Source organism: Scatophagus argus, chromosome 12, assembly GCF_020382885.2.
Source record: "Scatophagus argus isolate fScaArg1 chromosome 12, fScaArg1.pri, whole genome shotgun sequence".
NCBI classification, from domain to species: Eukaryota; Metazoa; Chordata; class Actinopteri; family Scatophagidae; genus Scatophagus; species Scatophagus argus.
Genome location: NC_058504.1, coordinates 15,190,436 through 15,211,308, shown reverse-complemented (window position 1 = coordinate 15,211,308; position 20,873 = coordinate 15,190,436). Strand labels below are relative to the sequence as shown.

Here is a 20,873-nt window from a genome sequence, read left to right as displayed (position 1 = left end):
GTCAACAGCTAGTGTTTGTTATCAGGATTGCATTTATGTATTTATACAAAAGTCAGGGAGAATATTAATAGATCTCTATAGAATTGTATTGTCAATATTTGCCAGAAAGCTGAGGCACAGTCATGGAAAACTTAACACCATCTGCTCTCATCCATACTCATCACCATGTTTCCATAAAATGTTTCATGGTCACACCTGGACTGCAAAAGAAAATAATTTCTTTTTAATTTAGTAGCTCAAATAATCCCTTGGTGTGAACAACTAGACACAAATTTATCTGAGTTGTGTAATTGAAGCAGATTAGTTGTTGTTACATGCAAGTGCAAATGCCAGAAAAAGTAATTGTATTAATGCACCTAAAGTTGCATGTAATTTATGGCTGAAACTAACTTTCAAAACCCATAACATACAACCAAAATCTTCTGTAATAAAATTAAATCAACATGAGGCAAGTTAGTTTTCTCATTATATAACCCTGAACTGTTCTCATAAGGATATCCATAAATAAAGGGTCAATTCGAAGTGGAGTCACACATTGAAACTTTATTTCTAGAATTTATAAGAAAAAAATCAAAACAGCCAAATATAAAAACACATACATATGCATCTATTCGTACTTTTACATTGGTATTATACAATGTTAACTGCTTAAGAAACTGATCTCCAGTATGTTTTAAATAACAGGAAAGACAGACAGTGTGAAATAATTCATTGTACAACACCGACTATCCACACACACACACACACACACAAACTTGCTGTTTTGGCTCAGTTTTTCCAGTTAAAGCAGATCCAATGATCACAGCTGCTCAATTGTAAGACTGGTCAACAGTGGTATTTCAATATTTCAAAAGGTTTCCTGTGGTTGTGCAGTTCAGTCCATGGCCCGAAGTACAGTGAACGCCAAGATCTCAGCTTTGACTGAGTTTAGTTTTAGAGGCAAAGTCGGCACTGAGTTTACGCATCACTTCCGCATGGCTTTGTCCTGCAAGCTCCTGTCGTACAGTCCCATAGTTCTCTTTGACAAAGTTGGCAAAAGGTGTGGGAGCCCGGGGCTTGGAGGGCGTCAGCAAGACCAGTTGTCCTGTGCAGAGGGCGCACACAAACCTCTGTGTGTCAAGTGACTTGGAATGACGTCCAATCCTGTGAAGAATCATAATCAAGTGTACAGATTAATACACCAGTCTATAAACGCAAGGTGAATAACAAAGAACAAATGAGGTTCGTGGTTTCAATTAATTTGAAATAAGTCAGACGTACATATTCTGGCAGCGGGTGCACTGATACTGGAATTTGTACTTGATGTCATAACTGTGGCAGCGAGTGACCATTGGCAGCTCAGGATGAACCACCGTGGCCTTGCGAGCATACAGCTTCCAGAAGTTCCCATGGCCGTCCCTTACACCATTAATAAGCCAAGTTGCAGCGTGACACATCTCATGAATCAGAGTGTCCCTGAGACGATCTAACAGGGTGTAACAACGAGGATGTGATGAAGACATTCAATCAAAACACACATGAAAATTTTTACCATTGATGAGGATGACATTACATATCTGCACTAAGGGACTTTCAAGCAGACATACTTCATAACTTTAGTGTATTTGGCTTAACTGAGATGTTACCTGCACAATCACAGACTTTCTCTGACAGTTCAATGCGGGCATAGCGGCTCCCTCCCCCTCGTTCCTGCCCTGTGACACAGTACCCAGCAGTTTTCCTCATCTTCTTATTCCAAGTCACAGACATATTGACAGGGAGCTAAAAATCATGTCAGACAAGGTAATATATGTTTAAAAAAAAATATTTACACATTCAAAAACAGATGACTTTTCTAAAAACTTTAACTGAATCAATAGACAAAAAAAACTGTGGTTCATCACCTTGCCATCAAACACGCTGGTGTTGTACAGCTGGTAGAGCTTGCGGGTGAGCTCTTCTTTTTTCTGCTTAAAACAGGTGCCAGAGTTTGATAAGGACTGCAAAAAGCACCCTGGGGTCTTACACAATGCTACCCTAAAAGAGAGCAAACGAGGTGAACTAAAGACTAGAGTGTATGAAAGACAAACTGAATGCATGACGAACACACTAATAAAAGGCACCTTACACAATAAATCATTAAAACTTTGGAATAGCTTAGCCAACATTCAAGTCTGTACATAAAAACTGGTCAACAGATGTACAGTACCTGCTGGTGGGGCCGTGTCTGGGCTCCGTCTGACTGACTGTAGGCTTCAAGAATGTGGATTTTCCTGGTGTCTTAACCTGCAGAGAGGTTTCCCCTAATGATTTAGGGGCTGGTTTTTTAAATCCTTTAACAAGAGGGACTGACACAGGAGGGTCCTTAATACATTCTATATCCAAAAACAAAGCAAATAAAAAAAGACATCAGCACCTTGCAACTAGAATGAAAACAAATGCTAGAGACTGTTAAAATGCAAGAGCCCGAATAAAGCAGTTACCGTGCGTGTTCTTGGGTGAGAATGAAGTGCCAGTGAACTTGTTTTTCTTTTTCAGTCTGTCCAGTAAGGATGTGAACTCCTCCTCAGAACTGGCAGATTCATCCAGCTTAGAAGGTGCTGATAAAGTGCGCTTGGGAGAGGCCAGCGATGTCAGAGAAGAAGAGAAAGGCAGTGATGGCGAGCCATCCTCCTCGTAACCCAGCACACCACTATTGATTTTAGCCTTTGGCAGGGGCTTTGAGTGACGAGTTCTCCAAGTGCTCTTGACCACAATATTATCATCATCATCACTGTCACTAATAAAGACCGGGGAGTCACACTGAGACAGCGGTCTCCTCTGTGGATGCTGGGCTGCTGGAGTAGTGCGCTTCGTAGCCACTGCAAAACGGTGGACACATCACTGTTACACCAGCACAGTTCTGTGTTGCTTTCCCTCGAAATATAATACGGATAAGGTCATTCGGAATTACCTTTAAAGGATGATTTTGTGTCAAAGTCATCGTCTGATGAGCAGTCATCCACTATGAAATTTTTGAGGCTTTAGAGAGAATAAAGGCAAAACAGATGTTTGTCAGAAGAGAGTTTTCCAGATAGTAAGGATGCATTTGGAGGAAAAAAAAAACACTCATCAGAAACTCACCTATCTCCACTCCCACTCTCTGATGTTTTCTTAGGCTTAGCAATAGGTGTTTTCACTCGTTGTAGAACTTCCATGTGCAAAATGAGGATATGTGGAAGAAAAATGTGACACACGGTATAAAAATGTTTCTGCCATCATCCACGCAGTGTTAAAATTGATTACAGATACAGACTGTAACCACCAGCAAAAAAAGGCAACTTACATGTCTCAAAACTGCCATCATCGTCCGAGCTCATCACAAGTACATTCGAACTAAAACAGAAGTTAAACAATCATGACCAAAACAAATGAGAGGTGAAACGGAAACCAGAAACAAGACAATGTGTTTCTTCAAGAAAACATTTGCAGGGCATCCCATGTCCATACCTGCCTTTCTCTGCAGCACTGCACGGTGTCAGTGGTGTAGGTTTAGCTTTCGGTGTGGCCTTTCCCACAAGAACTAGGAAATAAAAATAAACAAATGAGTGTATTTCCAAGCTGAGCCACATACAATATACAAAATTCGTACAACTTAACTCACATTGATCAAAGTCATCATCACTAGACTCAATCAAAGATGTGTTTCTGTAATTGTTGCCCCTTGAGATCTGGTTCTCCTTGTCTGGATCATCTTCACTGTCAGATAGTTGAACGGCTGAGGCTGATGGATCCACAGATCGATGAGCACTTGTGGCAGCATGACGATGCTTGCCGATTGAGCTTAGCAGCTATAAACAATGAAGACAGACAGATCGCCATTTTAACTTGTGCAAGCATTTTCAGCATTTAAAAAGGCCTGCAAATAATTAGTCGTTTTGTCAACGAAATGTCAAAAATATTTTTTAAAAATGTAATAAATTTTACAACTACTCAACTTACTTACTTTGATTTGATATTCAGTTTGCTATGATATGATTTTTAAACGCATCAGATGATCACTTTTAAGAGGCCGAAACAGCCGAATGTTTCCATTCTTGCTAGAGAAAACGACTAAAGCAATTCCCAAAAAAGTTGCACATTTATCGACTGTCAGGCAAATGATCAACTAATTGTTCCCATTGTACTTTTTAGGCTTGTGAGCTGGTATTTCTCCCAGGAACCCAATTGACACCTATCTTTATTTAAAGTATAATCAGAATTCCTTTATTTATCCCCGAAGGGTTAGTAACGTTGTACTGTTTGCAGGTTCGTGAGATTTGCAACAAACCTTTTTTTCTGCTCTGTCCAGTCCTCCTTCATCGGCCCATCCCATCTTTTGAGCAACTCTTTCAAATAATTTGCAGGTATCAGCATTCATAGTTCCCTCTGCTCTGTGAAAACGGTACACAAACTAACATCAGCCATTTAAAATTTAAACCCCAGGACTAACGTCCAACGCATGATTTAGAAGATAGTAAACTGACATTAAATGCATAAATTAAGATTGAAAATAAATTATATTAGGTTTGACCACTCAATTTTTGTCAGTTCATGCAAAAACTCAATTCGAGAGCAACACAGGCTACAAAACGTTAGCTTACTCTAGCCAGAAACATTAGCGTTACCGTTAACTTGCTAGCCATGTTTGCCTAAAGCTAACTTTTTGAAAGCTGTTCAGTGTTTTCCATTAAGACACATTGCATGAACTTCTTGAAGGATATAAACTGAAACATAATACACTTCATAAGTTATTACCAAACACGCTTCTCTTCTTGTAAAAACAGAGTTACAGACGAAGCCAAACAAAAGCAAATTCAAATCTTGCGCTCCATTACGCCGGAAGTTGTCACAAAATACTCGACCAATCGGAGCGTCTTTCGAATGACATGTGACATTCTGTCCCCGCCCACACCTTAATGACGAATTGAGAAAGGGACACATTATAAGAACCTTTACTCGAATTTTGTCCCGTTAAGTTTTGAGGGACTTGTGCATTTCATTTCAAACTATCTAGTTCCAATTTTATGCAGGACTTTTACCTTTATAATTTTGATACAATTTCTAAGTAAAAGGTAAAATACGTGTTCCTTTACTGGTCTGATTAACAAGTACATATGAATATGAAAAAGCAGTAGCATAGAGAGCACATATACCTTAACACGTAATTAAACATTTATGTTTTACTGTTCCAATCAATTCACATAAGCCAAAAGAGCAGAAAAAAACACAAGTTTGTAATTCATTACAGTGCATCCACATGTGAACACCCATCAGATGCTTTCAGAACAAAGAAAAAGAATATTTTCTGCCATCTATCAACAACTGAATCAAGTGAATGCGAAAGCCAGGTAAGTTTTGCCATCTCTTTATTTTTTTAGTATATTTAGAGCCTTATGGCATCATTGACAGCAAACAGTTAAAGAACAATACAAAAAGAAAAACTGCTTAGAAAATACTTACCGCGCTGTTCCTGGTTTGATTTCTTTTTTTTTTAAAAATCCCACACAAGATCAATTTGTGAATAGCTCAAGCATCTTAACTTAAATTTAGACCCTTTCCAATTAAACTCCTTTGTTCAGCTTTGTCCAATCATTTTTACAAGGATAATGTGACATCAAACAGGACAACAGCTACTGAACATATTCTTTGACAACAAAATTAATAAAAGTTGGCATTTGGGTGAGGAGAAGGAGTCTTCATATAGACCATGTTCCTCAAAACATCTACTCTTCTCAGTGATTTAATAACAGTTTCAGACAAACTAAAGAGCAGTTGCAACCTATGTTTAACAATTGCATGTTAAAGCTGATGAAACTTGAGTCAGTTACAATGTTCATGGTGCAACATTGTCCTTTTAAAACACACAACACTCTTAATCCATCTATAAATAGATCAACAAGTAATGATGGCTGGGCATTCCCTCCACAATCTGCAATTAGTCCTGTATGCACACTGAGGGGAAAAAAAAAAATCCACAGATCCAGGTAGTGAGGGGGTAAGCAAGGCATTCACAATCCTCTCATGCTCACCAGATATACTGCTTTAGGACAAGAGTCTCAGAAGAGGTCCTGAAAGTCTCAGGCTCAATCTAGCTCAGTAAATGCAGATGTGTGATGTAACAACAAACATGATGAGGGCTAAATGTGTACATCTGTTGGCTCCTTTACAAATAAAGAGTCCCATTAACAGTATGAGAGAAATTGAGACCATCAGGAGGAGGCCCGAGTGAAAACGAATCATTCCAAGCTAGGGTGCTTAAAAAAAAACAAAACAAAAAAAAAAAAACAAAAAACAAAAGGATGGGGAGGGCTGGATGTGGTTGGGGAAATCAGGGTGCTCATAGTTCAGGCATTCTCACTGGTCTCTACTGTCTGGACCAGGTGGTCAGGTTTGTTGCCACTGCTGTGGTGCTCCCACATCTGCAGGTAGAGCCTCTCCAGGTCTATTGTGTACTGCTTGGTGTTGAAAAGGGGGCTGCAGATTCGCTGCTTCCAAACACGTGCTCTGACCATCTTCAGGCTTTAGGAGGGGGAAAAGAAAAAAAAAAGTGTCAGACTTCAGTTTCAATTTTTTTCCCCCAAAACAAATCAGATCAAATTCTACTTACTATTCCATGTCAGATCCAAGTTTGACTGCTATGTCCTCATAGTCCTGGCGACTCTTGGCTATTAGTTCAGGGCACCCCAGACAGTTAAGTTGTGAAGCAGCCACACGGGAAGCAAGGGTCTCACCTTTACAAAGAGGGTTTTACAATAGAAAATCAGCCTTCTCTTGAAATTTATTGTAAAGATACTACAAATTTTTAGCAGAAGAACGTAAAATGTTTGTAACATTGTTGTTAACAATGTTACAAACATTTTCATCCTATTAAAACCCAAGGGTTGTGTCCTGACCTGGCATGGTGACCATGGGTGTTCCAGCCCAGAGAACATCCATGCCTGTGGTGTGACCATTACATAGTGGAGTGTCTAGGCACACATCAGCCAGCTGGCCTCTTCTGACATGCTCCTCCTTTGGGGCCACAGGAGAGAAGATGATGCGAGAGCCCGGCAGGCCCAGATTCTGAGCGTACTGCTGGATGTTGGGCTCCCCCACAGCAGGGAAACGAAGAAGCCACAGCACACTGTTGGGCACACGCTTCAAGATCTGCAAAGAGAGGGCAGTTTTAAGGTCAGAGTTGGAGGACACTCAAAGAAGTCATTATAAGCAAACCTATCAAACTCACATTGGCCCACATCTGAAGAGTAGGGGGGTCGATCTTGTAGAGCTGGTTGAAGTTGCAGTAGACAATGGAGTCCTCTGGCAGACCATACTGGGAGCGGGTTGTCACAACGATAGTTCGTGGCACCTCCTCCCCAGTGGCAGCTTTGTTATTGATCTGAAACAGGGGACAAAGTAGTATTGTTTAAAGGAAGCGTGGCATCAAAGCTTTTCTGCTAAAGAGTTATTAAGTGTGACAGTTGATGGTCCTGAGCCTTTTGCTAATGATATGCAGTTTGAAAAGCCAAGTCAGTTATCATACTATTATTATTGCCAGCGACCAACAGTTCTGTGCATCCATCTTATTTTGATCAAGACTGCTGGGAAGCTCTGGAAAAGCAGCAAGCCAAATAATGATGACACTCTCGCTTTCATTCTGCATTTGGTGTTTTGTATAAGTTTTATTTCCCACAAGATTTGCATTTTACATGGACAAGTGTGTCGATGTTAGACATACCTGTGTGGTGGCCAGGCCATTGCTGACAGTGAAGCCATTGATTGTGACCTGGATTTGGCCTTGGTTGATCATGTTGATGATTGCTTCAGCTGCTGTGTTCATGGGGATGACGGGCATGGACAGAGCTCCATTCGAGTCCCCAGCAGCTTCCTGGTTGTTGTCACACTTCATCTTGTCACAGAGAACAATTTTATTTTAACATATTTCAATAACTTTACCATAGGAAAGCAGAGAGCAATTTTCTCATGAACCTAATTTAAGGACAGAAATGGCAAATTAACTGTTTTGTTCTGCTCTGTCATTGTGGCTCAAAGTCAGAAATATGATATGATCAAATAATCAAACAGTGCCATCTAGAGGTCCAAAGCTCAACTATAGAGTCAATAATACACCTATAACAAGGACTTGCTTCATTGCAGTTCAAGAAATTCACCTTTATCACTTTCACATCTGGCAGACTGTCCAAGAAGGCCTTCAGATCAATACCATTAAGAACAATGCGGTTGTCAAAGATGTGTCCATTGGACTTGAAATCAATCACCGCCTTTTTCTGTGGGTCATAAAAGAAAAATGTTACAAATACTTACATTATATTTTATGTTATGTCTGCTCCCCCAAACATGACTCAGCTCACAGAAACAAACAAACAAAATCAGTAATGTGATGGACAAACCTTCAGGTGTGGGAACATGTTTGCATGGTCTCCAATGAAGAAAGTATTTGGCATGTAGGCCAGTTTTTCAGAATATTGCTCAGCTACTTCGAGAGGTGAGGTCTCCTTGTCAGTGATAATGTAGTCCATGAATGGTGCTCCACTGGTTCCAGGATAACCCAGCCACATAGCCTGTTAATAGGATAGAAACAATCAATGATTTGCACATTTTTTTTAATGCCAGTATTTCTTCTAAATTCCTATCAACGCAGATAAGATTAATTTGCCTCAAGGGGCAGCTGGGGATAAATCACAGATAGCGCTCACCTGAACAGGAGCAGGGCGGAGGGCAAACAACTCGTTTCGGGCTCCCTTGGTGTATCCATTCATGTTGACCAGAATGTGAATTCCATCCTGGTGAATACGATCAGCTGCCTTTCCATTGCAAGGAATCTGGAGGAGAGATGTACCCATTTCAGTAAAAATGATCTCCCACACAACACTTTTTGCTGAAATTACCAGTAATTTAAAACTACATATCTACAAAGGTTAATAGACAAAAAGATAAAATAGGGTCGCATTAGGGCCGGGCAAAACAGTGTGTTAACACAATTATTATTCTTATTTTATCGCGCAATAACACTGTCTTTAAGTGAGCAAGTTAGCAACGGTTAAATAGCTAGTGAGCAACGGCAAAAAAAACAAAAAAAACAACCAAAAAAACAAAAACAGAAAACAGTTACCTGAGAGAGGTCTGTGAAATGATGGGCCTCTGCTACCACTTTCACACGGAAGTTGGTACTGTCATCTGGGCTGAGTGCATAGCAGAACACCTGAGTGAAAAAACGAAATAAACGAGACTCAAATGTTAATATCAGTATGTATACATACATGAATATTTACACACACACACACAGAAAAACAAAAAAGTTATCAACAATTTCAGTCAAGACCACCAGTCATAACAAACTTGTCAGGCCAAGTTGGTAATTTCTTGAATTAAAATCACAATAAATAACACCTACTTCAAATTTCTCAGGATTGTGCATTCCAGGAATGGACTGCATCAAGTGGGAAGTAGGGTGGTTGCCAAAGTCAGAGCTGACGTAACCAACACGCAGACGTCCACCACTGGACTTCAGATCCTTCGGATGCTCATAAGCAGGTTTGTGCAGTGCATTGATCTGTTGAATAAGCAAGAGCGTAAGAATGCAGCTACAGCAGGAGCATCTATTCTAGTTTGAATTACACACAATAGCAATGGCAGACTAACACTGAACCATGAAAAACAACCACTGATTAATCCAAAATCATGTCTAGCCTCTAAACAACCCTCATCCCTGTAAGCAACCCATTCACCACCTTTCACCTCTTTTTCTACAAAGAACTGAACACACCCAGAATCTCTCCCATCCCTTACCTTCCCCATATCCCCGCAGACAGCCACTGCCAACCAGCCACCTTCCACCTCTCCCCAAAAATCAATTAAAGTTTACTTGCTTTGGTCACTGCGTGTACCTTGTCCAGGCAAAGGTTTCCGTGGCGCTCAGCAATGGCCTTGCGGAAACTGTGAGACAGTGGATACAGCATGCTGTGGTGTGGGTGCACTGAAGGCAAGCGGTTCTTATCCAGCTGGTCAGCCACAATGCTCACAAGTTTCTTCATCCGCTCATCATAATCTGTCCAGTCACAAACAATCTGGAAGAACAACAGAAATAAGAGGAGTTAAGAGGAGAAGAATTCCACAAAACTATTACATACACTGTAAATATGATAAAGATATGAGCATTTATGAACCTGCAGGCAATGTGCCAAGTTGCAGTAAGCATCAGGGAAGTCTGGCTTGAGTTTCAAGGCTGTGCGGTAAGATGCAATGGCCTCTGGAATGTTTCCAGAATCCTAATAGTCAAGAGATACATCAGAATACAAAATCAAAATGCATGAAATTGTAAAAACAAATGTCCAACTATGCATGTGCATTATCTGCACGTACCGCCATTAATAAAAACATTTCCACCATTATTGATCAATTCTAACTGTACACAGTTATGGACAAATACAATTTGAGTGTCACTGAGAAATAAAAATGATTGGGGATTTCATTACTTTTTACAATTAAAAACATATGTGTACTGCAGTATGCTGCCCTCCAAGTGATCTAGAGCAAAACAGAGACCTATTGTTGATGTGACAATCCTAAATGCAATCAGTCACATTAACTCCAAAAAACGGGAATAATGCTCAAGGAAAAATTAAAAGTTATTCCTACCTTGTGGATAGAAGCCAAATTGCTGTGAGCATCAGCAAAGGCCGGATTGATCTGGATGGCACGGGTGTAACACTGCAGCGCTCCCTGTACGTCTTGCATTTCCTTCAGTGTATTGCCCATGTTTGAATATGCATCAGCAAACGTGGGGCTGATTCTAAAAATTAGACAAGAAATCTGTTTCTACATGTGTATGACAAAATTAATGGACTATTTTGTGTCCATCTACAAAAATCCATCTACAATCTCATTTATAATGAAATTTATAATGAAAGAAAATTAAGAAATGCTGTATAAAACAAATAAATTAGAATGTGATATTGTGCTAATACTCTGACATACACTCACATATAGCACAAAGACTGCATTGTACCTCTTACACTTCACTGAATATTATTATTTTCTTTTTCAGTATAATTTGCTTATTCTGAATTCCACACCAGTGACATGTTTACAGGTTAGCATGGGTAACAGGTGATAACATCATTACTGGGCAAGAAAGGAACATCCTCAAAAAGGCTCAGTCGTTAACAAGCAAAGATGGGATGAAGTTCACCACCTTGTGAAACCCATTACTTTAAAAAGAATATTACTACATGGACTCACAGTTTCACAAACCATTATTGGTAAGCACAGTTTGCTTGCAAATGAATCCATTCTGTTTTTATTTAAATGTTACACAGCATCACAACTTTTCTGGAAATGGGGTTTTATGGTCCACTGACCATTAACTTGAGACTGCCCATGGGGAAAAAACAAACTACTACACACTGACTGTATAAAACACAGGGATTGTACAAGTTCACCAGGAAATGACTGGACTCAAAACAGAAGATGGTCAAGGGATGGTGTTTTTCAAACTTTCTGACATTGCTTTTTTAGTTTGTTTTTGTTTTTTTAATTGAGCTTTGATAAATATTGTGTACCAAAACAATGCCATCTGCTGGAGTTTTATTTTATACGTGTCTGTACCCTTTTTAATGCCAAAACATGTCAGCTGTTTTACACTCCAATGTCACCACGCAGTGACAATAAAGGCATTTTAATTGTTTAAGAAGTACCTTGGAGTTTTAATACTAAGTCATTTTTTCCCATTTAAAAAAATTGCATTGCTATTGACAGCAATTTTATGAAACACCACAGTGCATCAAGGGAGATGATTCTCTAACCAATCAGTGGTCTGCAGTATTCTCACATCATCTTTTCATACTCCACTCAGCTTGCTTAGAATTCAAAATGGAAAAGGAATAAAGGGCGAGCACCATCACACCATGCACTGGAAAAACTTGTAGCATAGATTTACAAACCTGATGGCCTCCTTGTAATGCATGAGGGCCTCCTGGAGTTTTCCCTGCTGCTGCAGGACACTGGCCAGGTTAGAATGAGCTGCTGCAAACTCTGGGAAGACCTGATGGAAGACAAAAAAGGTTACTAAGAGCAACATCTCAAGAGTGACATGCTCACATTAGTAGCAAGTGTGATGGTTAAAGAGATCGAGTTTTATCAGGGGGAAAAAAAAACAAACAAACTCCTAACCCACCTCCAGTGCTTTTCTATACAGCTGCACTGCCTCCTCAATGTTGCCCTGCTCACGCTTGATATTGGCCAAGTTGTTAAGGGAGTCAGCATGGGTTGGACACAAACGTAAGGCTGTGTTGTAGCACTCTTCTGCTTCAGACACCTGAGAGAGACACTGAAAGTCACTTAACAAACACTTAAGATTTTTGCATGCAGACTGCCTAGAAAGTGGACACATAAAATTCTGGCTTACATTGCCTTTCTCCTTCAGGGCATTTGCCAAATTGCAGTAGGCATCAGGGAAGTGGGGCTGCAATTCAATAGCACGACGGTAGGTGTCAATAGCCAGGTCAATGAGGCCTTGTTCATAGTAGACACAGGCCAGGTTTCCATGAACAACTGCATGGTTCGGGCTAAGACTCAGGGCTCTTAGGTATCCAGCAACAGCTCTGGAAACAGAAGATAATGTGGATGAGGCGTGAATATAAGTTATGCTTAAGATCACTTTTGAAATATTATTATTCATCTTTTTAAATAAGTTCTCACAAACCAAAATGGGCATTAACAAAACCATACATACATTTTACACAACTAGACAATTACCACGGAGAACAACACTGAAAAGAAGGTGATGGAATTACATTTCTTCAAAATTGCACATGAGGTGTAGTAGGGTTGTGCTTTGAAAGATAAACAAGGAGGGCCAATTAACCTGTTTACCTGTGAATGTTCCAAAAAAATATTCTTTTGTTGCCCCAGTCTCAAACTGTTTGAAAGGTGTTGCTGGCATCACATTCAGAATAAACATCTATTAAGAAAACTCAATTCTTCTGATGAGGTAGAACAATAAACATATTGTCCTTATATCGTTTTCAACCAAGTACAACTCAAAACGGATTAGACAAGTATTACATTATGCTGGAGTTAAGTTCTCAGGTCAGACTATAGACCAAGAACACAGGAGGTATATTGGGTTACATGTTTCTCACCTGTCAAAGATCCGAGCTTCCTTCAAGACATTTCCTAGGTTGATGTATGCGTCAAGGAAATTTGGGTCCAGGGTCACTGCCTATAAAATGAAACCAAGCTTAAAGATGTGGGGTGACATAGGACAGGACTGCAAAATCTTTCAAAATAATGATAAAACTGACCTTTTCAAAGTGGTGTATAGCCAGCCATATCTCTCCCTGGGCATTGAACACACAGCCCAGATTGCTCCAAGCCACTGCAAAGTTGGGCTGGGTCTCGATGGCTTTCAGGTAACAAGCCTTCAATGGGTTTACAGTGAAAAACCACAGGACAGGAGGAGAAGAGGTGGAATGGGAGAGGTATAGTATGTAGAAGGAGGGGCAGAGGATTGTAAAATAAAAACATAGAAGATTGAGAATAAAAGTAAGAAAAAACAAAAAGGGCAGAAAAAGCAAAATTAGTGACCATTTTCCACCACGGCAAAAAGTGAGTCTACAGCATGGGCTCGTGTGCGCACAATTCTGCCGCGCTAAGCTGCATTGCTTTTTCCTACGCTGCGCGGATCCAACCAACACCCACACGAAGGCCCTCATTCTTCAGTTATGACCACATTTTCACCATATGTAGTGGTACCCACATTGGGGAGTCTGCTGCCCTCTAAAAATGTCAACACAGATTAGTTATAACCCAAAGCAGTAAATTTAATAGTTACTACTTATATAAATATATATATTCAATCAAAACACCCGCATGAATTCTGTGTATTTTATGTGGGCATGATATCTCACAACCTAGAATGCTGGACAATTCGTGCAAGTGATGGTCCCTGTAATGCATGCGCAACAAACGCCAGCGCGCGGTGAGTGTCTGTTGTCATCACCACAACAATGCACCATATAATCCTGCATGCGTGACCTTGCTCCTGGCAAAAGTCATTGCTTCGCTGCTGCGCCCGCTGAATGGCCAGGTGAGACAGCTGCAGACCAACAACCCCTGGCAGGTCACCTGCAACACCAGACTGGCACACACTCAGCTCCCATTAAGTATCTCAGAATAAAGGGGGCATTTTGGGGGCGTTCAGATTTTAACCAGTGGTTACACTGTGATTTCAAGACATGGGCCATTTGGAGAAGAACAGCCAATAAGCAGCTACTCGACACCGAATCAGTAAAATGGATTTGTTGTACAATTCAAAATAAGTATATCTAAAGCCAATGAGATCTGAGATGTGGGGGCATTTGGGAGCGAGGCTGGTCGTGAGTGGGGAGAGGTCCGCAACCAACAGGCCAAAGGGAGTGAGGGGGTGGGGGTGGGGGTTCGCATGCTTGCGCTTGCCGCCTTTTTGGTTGCTTGAAGGGTATCGCTGCGCAGCCCCTGCGCTACTGCAGACTCACAGCGCATTATCTGCATCATCATCATCAGAACGCTGCAACTCCAAATAAAGAAGGAAAAACAAAACAAAATAGGAAAAAATAAACAACATGTAAGAGTTAGAGGGATCTTACTTGATTTTCACGATTATTTCTTCCAAATCCAAGTTTCTTTTTTTACTTATTACAGAATTGGGTAATTAGTATAGCATAGTTTAAGAAATGCTTACTGTAATTTGTTTAGTTTACTTATTTTCTTTTGGTCTTCAAAGGAAGCCACAAGACAGAGGAGCTCAAGCATGAAGTGAGGTGGTTTTTCTTTTGTTGGCAGTTACAAACCCGTTACCATATTTTTGGACTTTGTCAGAGTGGTGGCCGCAGCTGGCTGGAAGAAGAGGAGAGGACTGAGGCTGCCCTAGTGTTCCTTTCCGCCAGGCACCTACGCAGGAATAGTGTCACCCACCTGAAACCTTCTAAATAACAATATCAGTTGTGGAAAAACCAAAAGAGACAAAATCAGAAAACAAGATCGTTAGTAAAAGTTTTCCAACAATACATTCTTTGATAATATGGAAATAAAACTGGTTTCTTCGAAATCACAACAAACATTAAAACAAACTATTCTTAGTTTTTTTCATGCAATTAAATGTTTCATTTCAAAGAAAACAAAAGAAATGCTTTGGGGGTAACTGAGAGGGAAGAAAGGCTTTGATGCGTTCAGTTTATCAGCAAGATAGTCAGGCTTCCAGTTCTCAGTCAATTCAGTTTTCATATTGACCTACAGGAGGGCAGTTACTGGCTTGATCTTGCCCAAATGAACTGATCCCATTTCTTTGGGAATATTACATATTTGAAGGAAAAGGGAAGAAGTATTAATCATTGCTTTTCTTTTATTCTTTTAGCATTTTCATGAAATAGTTCAAAAAACTGGCCTGCATTCTTGAATCCTGGCCAATGGGATAGGGAGAAAAATCTGTGGTTTAATTATTTGTATCTAGAAGCCTCCACAGCTCTGAAATAAAAAGAGTCATCGCTGTTGCTGCGCTTGTTTCTGTCTTTCTAACCCAGCATCTGACGCAGGAGGTGGAGTACAGATTGTGAGCTGTCTGCCTGACACCACTTGGACCAAATTTAAGCCCCCCCCCCCGAAAATGAACGCTCATAAACCCACACAGTTAGAAGATGCATTCAATAATGAGGAATATCATAACAGACAACTAGCTGGGAGAAGTTTCGTCATCAGCCATATTGTGATGAAAAATGAATGCATGTGTGCATGAAAAAGCACTTATGTGGTGTGCCTGGGCACTGACTGGGCAACAGTCAGGAAGACAGCTCTGAGCGCGCACACTCCACCAATCCTTAGCAGGCGCGCGGGAGGGTGAAGCGACAGAGCAGGAGAGCTTGTGACTCCATGATGCTCTTCCCCACTCCTCCCCCCCCTCAAGCACGAAATAAGATGGCCTGTAACCAGTGGGACAACTCCACATCTCCAGATTTGACCCGACCTGACCCAGGGTGTCCCCCCAATACAGACAAAAATGAATAAACTTTAACAATCCCACACTGGCAGCAACTGTACTGACAGCAAGCTGAAGCCAAAAGCTCATCACTGGGCACTTGATAAACAATACTGGAGTACAGTGGTTAGGTTAGAAACCATCTTATCTTTTGCACTGCAAATATAAACTAGCTTCTTATCAGCTCATAAATTCTTCAAAGACCGAGCCAGCATTTTCCCTCCAGAATCAACAATATTGAAATGCATGGGCAGAGGTCCAAAAATGACAATACAGATTCAACTTTAAGCTTGAAGATTTTAAAACTCTAGCCTTTCTTCCTGAGAGGGTGAGGCTGACCTATGGTAAAAGGTCAGGATAAAGCAAAGGACATTGGGACTAAGAATGACACATGATGTGGACCAATGTAGTAAGTGTAAAACACCAAAGGGGGGAAAAAAGAACCTTTATAAAAAAGCAATTGGCAAAAAAACTGTACACTATGATTAAAAAAAAAAAAAAAAAACGCAGAATATTCCTGGCAGTCCAATACTTCCAAAGGTTTTTAAAAAATGTGAAAAAGCTACCTTTTCCTGCCCTTCACCTGGCTGAGGGGGGACTGAAGGGAAAGGACTCAAATTGGTTCAAAAATGTCAAAGGCGGAAAAGAAACATCATCTATGGCCTTGTGGTGGGACACTAAAAATAAAAATGTATTAACAAGAAAAAAAACAAAGGAAAAAAAAAAAAAAACTACAACACAAACACAAACAACACATCTATACAAATGCCAACCCGCTGTAACGTACCTTAGCCTCCTCCAAACGCCCGAGGGCTTTAAGCAAGTTGCCCAAGTCACTTCGCACACAGTAAAGATCCTGGATAAAACACAAATTTATATATATATTTTAATGTTAATAATTGAAACTAAACTCCAAATATGTTTGCTAGGGTTCAGCAAGCACTCGGATGAAATAAGTATCATCGGAGTAAAATGTGACAATATAAATACTTGTGATGAAGGAATATCCTTATCGTCAAAACTTGCATTCTTACTCTGCCTATTCAGATTTAGGATTTTTTTTTTTTTTGTTAGGGACGCCTTTTACATCAGCTAGCAAAAGACAGAAAAGAGGAGAGCAACAGTCGCATCAAAACATGTGACAGGAAACAGGTGCATGGAGGAGCCTATAACATGATTAATTTGGAACTGTTGGTGCAAAGACTCTCACTACAGGTATGACTAAGCCTCTTGCTTCAGTAAAGTACACGTGTAGCCAAGGACACAATGAAATCACTGTTGGGTGTGGTTACAGGTACAACAGGTTGCACCCTGAACTGTATATGTACACAAGAGATCCTGAGTGCGGTCTGAAGTGAAACAGGCATCAGATTTTAAACCAGAAGGGGCAACAAAAGACTGCTTTTCAGCCTGCTGTTAAGTTATTCTTTCAAGATTACAACATAAGGCACGTTACTTACAGGGTTGTACTGTAATGCAGACACGTAAGCTTGCACTGCTCCCTCCATGTCCCCAGCGGCCACTAGAGCCGCCGCTAAGTTGATGTATCCATCAATGAAATCTGGCTTCAGTCTCAGAGCATGGCGATAATGCTCTATGGCTTCCTGCAGTTGCCCACGCTCCTTGTACACATTCCCCAGATTGGAGTAGGCCTCTGCTAACATTGGGTTTTGTTTGATGGCCAAGGTGCTGAAGTGAGCAGACCTGTAGGGTCAGAATGGGTACAGGACAGTCACAATCTTGAATGGAGTTGCTGGCTCGACGTATTGAGTAGAAGCAGCAGCAAGGTGCAAGTGGTGAAAAAGTAAATGCCTGTAAAGGCCCATGGATTATTATGTAAACACTATAACAAGAAGAACACCTGAAGACACCTGCAAAGTAAGGGTATGGCCAATACCAAAACAGTGTTTGAATCATGAAGGGACACAGTAAGATTAAATTGAGCAACAGGATTTCCAGAAAACAGCTGAGTTGTTGCATCTGACTCCCCAAACCAGCTGGGTGCGCCGAAAGTCACAGAAGACCCTTTATTCGCTCGCACTTCCATGTCACATGCTCAGTGTGCGTTGAGTCAGCCTCCCCCACGCCTCACCTGTCGAGTCTTCTGCACTGGAAGTGGATGGAGGACAAGAGCAGGAGCACGCCTGTGTTATCAGGCTCCTGCCTCCAAAGCTGCATGCAGTGGCGCTCAGCTGCCTCAAAGTCCCCTGACTGATACTCCCGGTGCGCCAGCTCAGCCAACCCTTGGAAGGAAAGCATACGTTTTGTTGGTTCTGGAGCACCAACACAGCCCAAGGAAGGGGGGGGAAACAACATGTTAGAAGTGATGGAAAAAATTAAAGCAGACAAATGAAAACAAAAAATAAAGAGATGAAACACTAATGCTGTCAATGACAGATTCCTAACAATTCCTAACTATTTGAACTCAACAACAAAAAAAAAAACAAGGGAATGGTTTAAAGGGCAGCACTAAGATCAAGTGTTGCAATCATGACCAATTTTTGGAAATTTACATTCTGATTTCAATTTGTGGGGGTCACAAAAAATCTATTTGTTTAGTGTTTTTTTTTTTCCCCCAATGACACCAATTAATATTTGTGTTTTTATGCATGATAGACAACTGCAGAAGACTGGCAGTGAGAAGCTTAAAATGATGGCAGTTCCCGATTAGACAAGAAACTACATAATGCTACACATTTATCTGTTTTAGTTGCTGGAAACCTTTGTTGAGGCTGATTAAATTAGTTTTTCCAGAGCAGCAGGGTGCTGTCCTGCACAAATTCTTGACTCCTTAGTCAATCAGTAAAACATATTTAGTTATACTATTTTATATAAAAATAAAGCAAGTTTTCAATCTAAAACTGGGGGTGTGGGTGGGTGGGATAAATGAATAACGCATGAGATGAAAAAAACAAAACAAACAGGGAGGGGGATGAAACACTAGCAGAAATTCAGAAGTACTGGTGACACTTTGGATTTCACATTTTAAAGTATGAATCAAAAGTTTGATCATATAGCTGTCAAGTCACATTTTACAAAAACTGCAAATATGAGGGGCTGTACATTATGAAATTATTTTGTATGTATTTTATCATAAGCCACCTTCTTCTCTATTGTACTTTATGCAGCATATGTTAGTTTATTTAGCATATGTTTAGTCTATTTTTCCCACTAACAGTTAGGCCTTGTTTGGCTGTTCGTTTGCTTACTTTTGACTAACCTACACTGCTGTAACGGGATACTGGATGCTTGAATTTCCCTCGGGATCAATAAAGTATCTATCTATCTATCTATCTATCTATCTTCTTCTTGTATGGATCGTTTCTGGTCTTCATTGCTACAATCGTCATGTTACGTTATTAATATTATTATTGTTCAAATTTTATCCAAAGGCTCTGCCAATACAGATTAAAATCTTAACTTCAGATGACCCTACAGAGTCACTTCAGGTCAATTTATGGCCGAAGCACACACGATCGCAGGAAACCACGTTCAACCAACCATTACGTCATAATGCGTGTGTGCACTGCGGATGGCTTGGTCCAACCACATAAATCAAATCAATGTGCAAAAAACCAGTGAAATGCCACAAACGACCACTATCATATCAGTCCACTTATCACCTTTAGAATAATATCCAAAGCAGTGACAAAAAAAAAATCACCTGCGACAAGTATTAATGTCTGCAGGACCAAGTGTTTAACAGTACTACGCTGCAGGGACCTCCATTATGTCAATGACAAAAAGGTTTGTAGCTTAAAAATTATCGCAACCAAAGATGGTAACGTCAGTAACAGTAGAAGCCATTTTTGATCAGCCAGTGAGAAGAGAAAACAACAACATCTTGATGTCGCTCGGGCTAAATGTTAGCTAACAGCTAGCTATACACCGCAAACCGTTTTCAGACAAAGGCCAATACGGAAATACAACAATTTAACGTTTGTACTCTTACCCACAACGTTAATTTTCAAACAGACATTCGCAAAACTATTTCGAGAGATCCACTGGGTATGAAGGAATTGCTTCAAATGATGCTAACTTAGCTACGTTACCACTGGACTGTCACATTAAATATGTGACAGGAGATGTATAGATTGGGCCTACGTTGCCAAAACCACCCTGTTCAGTTATGCGACAAAATGTTGCTGAAACCATAATACATTTGCTTTACGATTTTCAATGATTACTGATTAATTACTTTTTAGCCACCTGCTCGATCGCATTTAGCACTGAAGGAGATGAGAGTCATCGTTACCGCTTGATGACATTGCGTTACCTGTCCTCCGTTAAACTAAATAAAAGTAACGAACCTGTGCTGTCAGCCACGTTTCCCACTGATGCCGCCATCTCCTCGCTCTTCGTTTCTTCTGCGGTGGTCGTCAATGTGTCTTCTGGTAGATGACAGCTTCAGAGAACATGCACGACGAGCCGTCGTCTTTCTCGGCTGAAGCGCAAACACGTTGTCAGGCAAGCTAGCGTCTAGGCTGCTAACCTAAACTCTTTGATTTTCTGTACTTCGTACGGCGCGCGATAATGATCTTCCAGTGGTCAGTACAGACCTGGGCATTAATTAATCAACTAATCCCGCTACAATATCTAACTTTAAACGGACATTAACTATGCTACCGTACTGAAGCTCGTCACAAAAAAACAGCTACAGAACATAAAATGGCGAAATGGGTGGAACTAATTTTAAAGAGAAACTAGATCCGCGCAACGCCATGACGAGAAAACATGTGTTTAAAATTGTAATAAATGTCGCATTAATAAAAACATTATTTCATATAATGTGGGCTCGCAGTGCTGTTCACTAACCATGGGTTATACGTTCTATCGTGTAAAATAAACCGATTACGAATGA

At 40.5% G+C, this 20,873-nt stretch overlaps 2 protein-coding genes across 9 annotated transcripts; both read right to left on the bottom strand.

The window, feature by feature from the left end:
- Positions 1-523: 523 nt before the first annotated feature.
- Positions 524-4,911, bottom strand: gcna (germ cell nuclear acidic peptidase). Of its 4 annotated transcripts, none has more exons than XM_046406978.1 (13): positions 4,756-4,911; positions 4,289-4,391; positions 3,623-3,809; positions 3,469-3,541; positions 3,305-3,354; positions 3,103-3,169; positions 2,933-3,000; positions 2,463-2,840; positions 2,189-2,354; positions 1,884-2,016; positions 1,626-1,761; positions 1,261-1,465; positions 524-1,143 (listed from the first exon to the last, which is right to left on the bottom strand). In XM_046406978.1, exons 2-13 carry the CDS (start codon positions 4,376-4,378, stop codon positions 912-914), a joined length of 1,785 nt encoding a protein of 594 aa, XP_046262934.1. In that variant the 5' UTR covers positions 4,379-4,391; positions 4,756-4,911; the 3' UTR covers positions 524-911. The 4 variants fall into 4 exon arrangements, with proteins under 4 accessions (XP_046262934.1, XP_046262933.1, XP_046262936.1 ...); XM_046406977.1 differs by having other exon boundaries at positions 4,748-4,879; XM_046406980.1 differs by having other exon boundaries at positions 4,289-4,386; positions 4,756-4,867.
- A 438-nt stretch (positions 4,912-5,349) lies between these two features.
- Positions 5,350-20,670, bottom strand: ogt.1 (O-linked N-acetylglucosamine (GlcNAc) transferase, tandem duplicate 1). 5 transcript variants are annotated; one of them, XM_046405838.1, is made up of 22 exons: positions 20,323-20,670; positions 18,105-18,285; positions 17,473-17,716; positions 16,800-16,868; positions 13,305-13,421; positions 13,143-13,222; positions 12,407-12,602; positions 12,176-12,316; positions 11,943-12,043; positions 10,639-10,792; positions 10,167-10,268; positions 9,870-10,067; positions 9,395-9,553; positions 9,113-9,202; positions 8,697-8,822; positions 8,391-8,561; positions 8,151-8,267; positions 7,718-7,888; positions 7,226-7,378; positions 6,894-7,146; positions 6,608-6,731; positions 5,350-6,519 (listed from the first exon to the last, which is right to left on the bottom strand). In XM_046405838.1, the coding sequence occupies exons 1-22, from the start codon at positions 20,357-20,359 to the stop codon at positions 6,345-6,347; spliced, it is 3,159 nt and encodes a 1,052-aa protein (XP_046261794.1). In that variant the 5' UTR covers positions 20,360-20,670; the 3' UTR covers positions 5,350-6,344. The 5 variants fall into 5 exon arrangements, with proteins under 5 accessions (XP_046261794.1, XP_046261795.1, XP_046261796.1 ...); XM_046405839.1 differs by having other exon boundaries at positions 9,888-10,067; positions 20,323-20,669; XM_046405840.1 differs by having other exon boundaries at positions 18,105-18,255; positions 20,323-20,669.
- Positions 20,671-20,873: the final 203 nt, after the last annotated feature.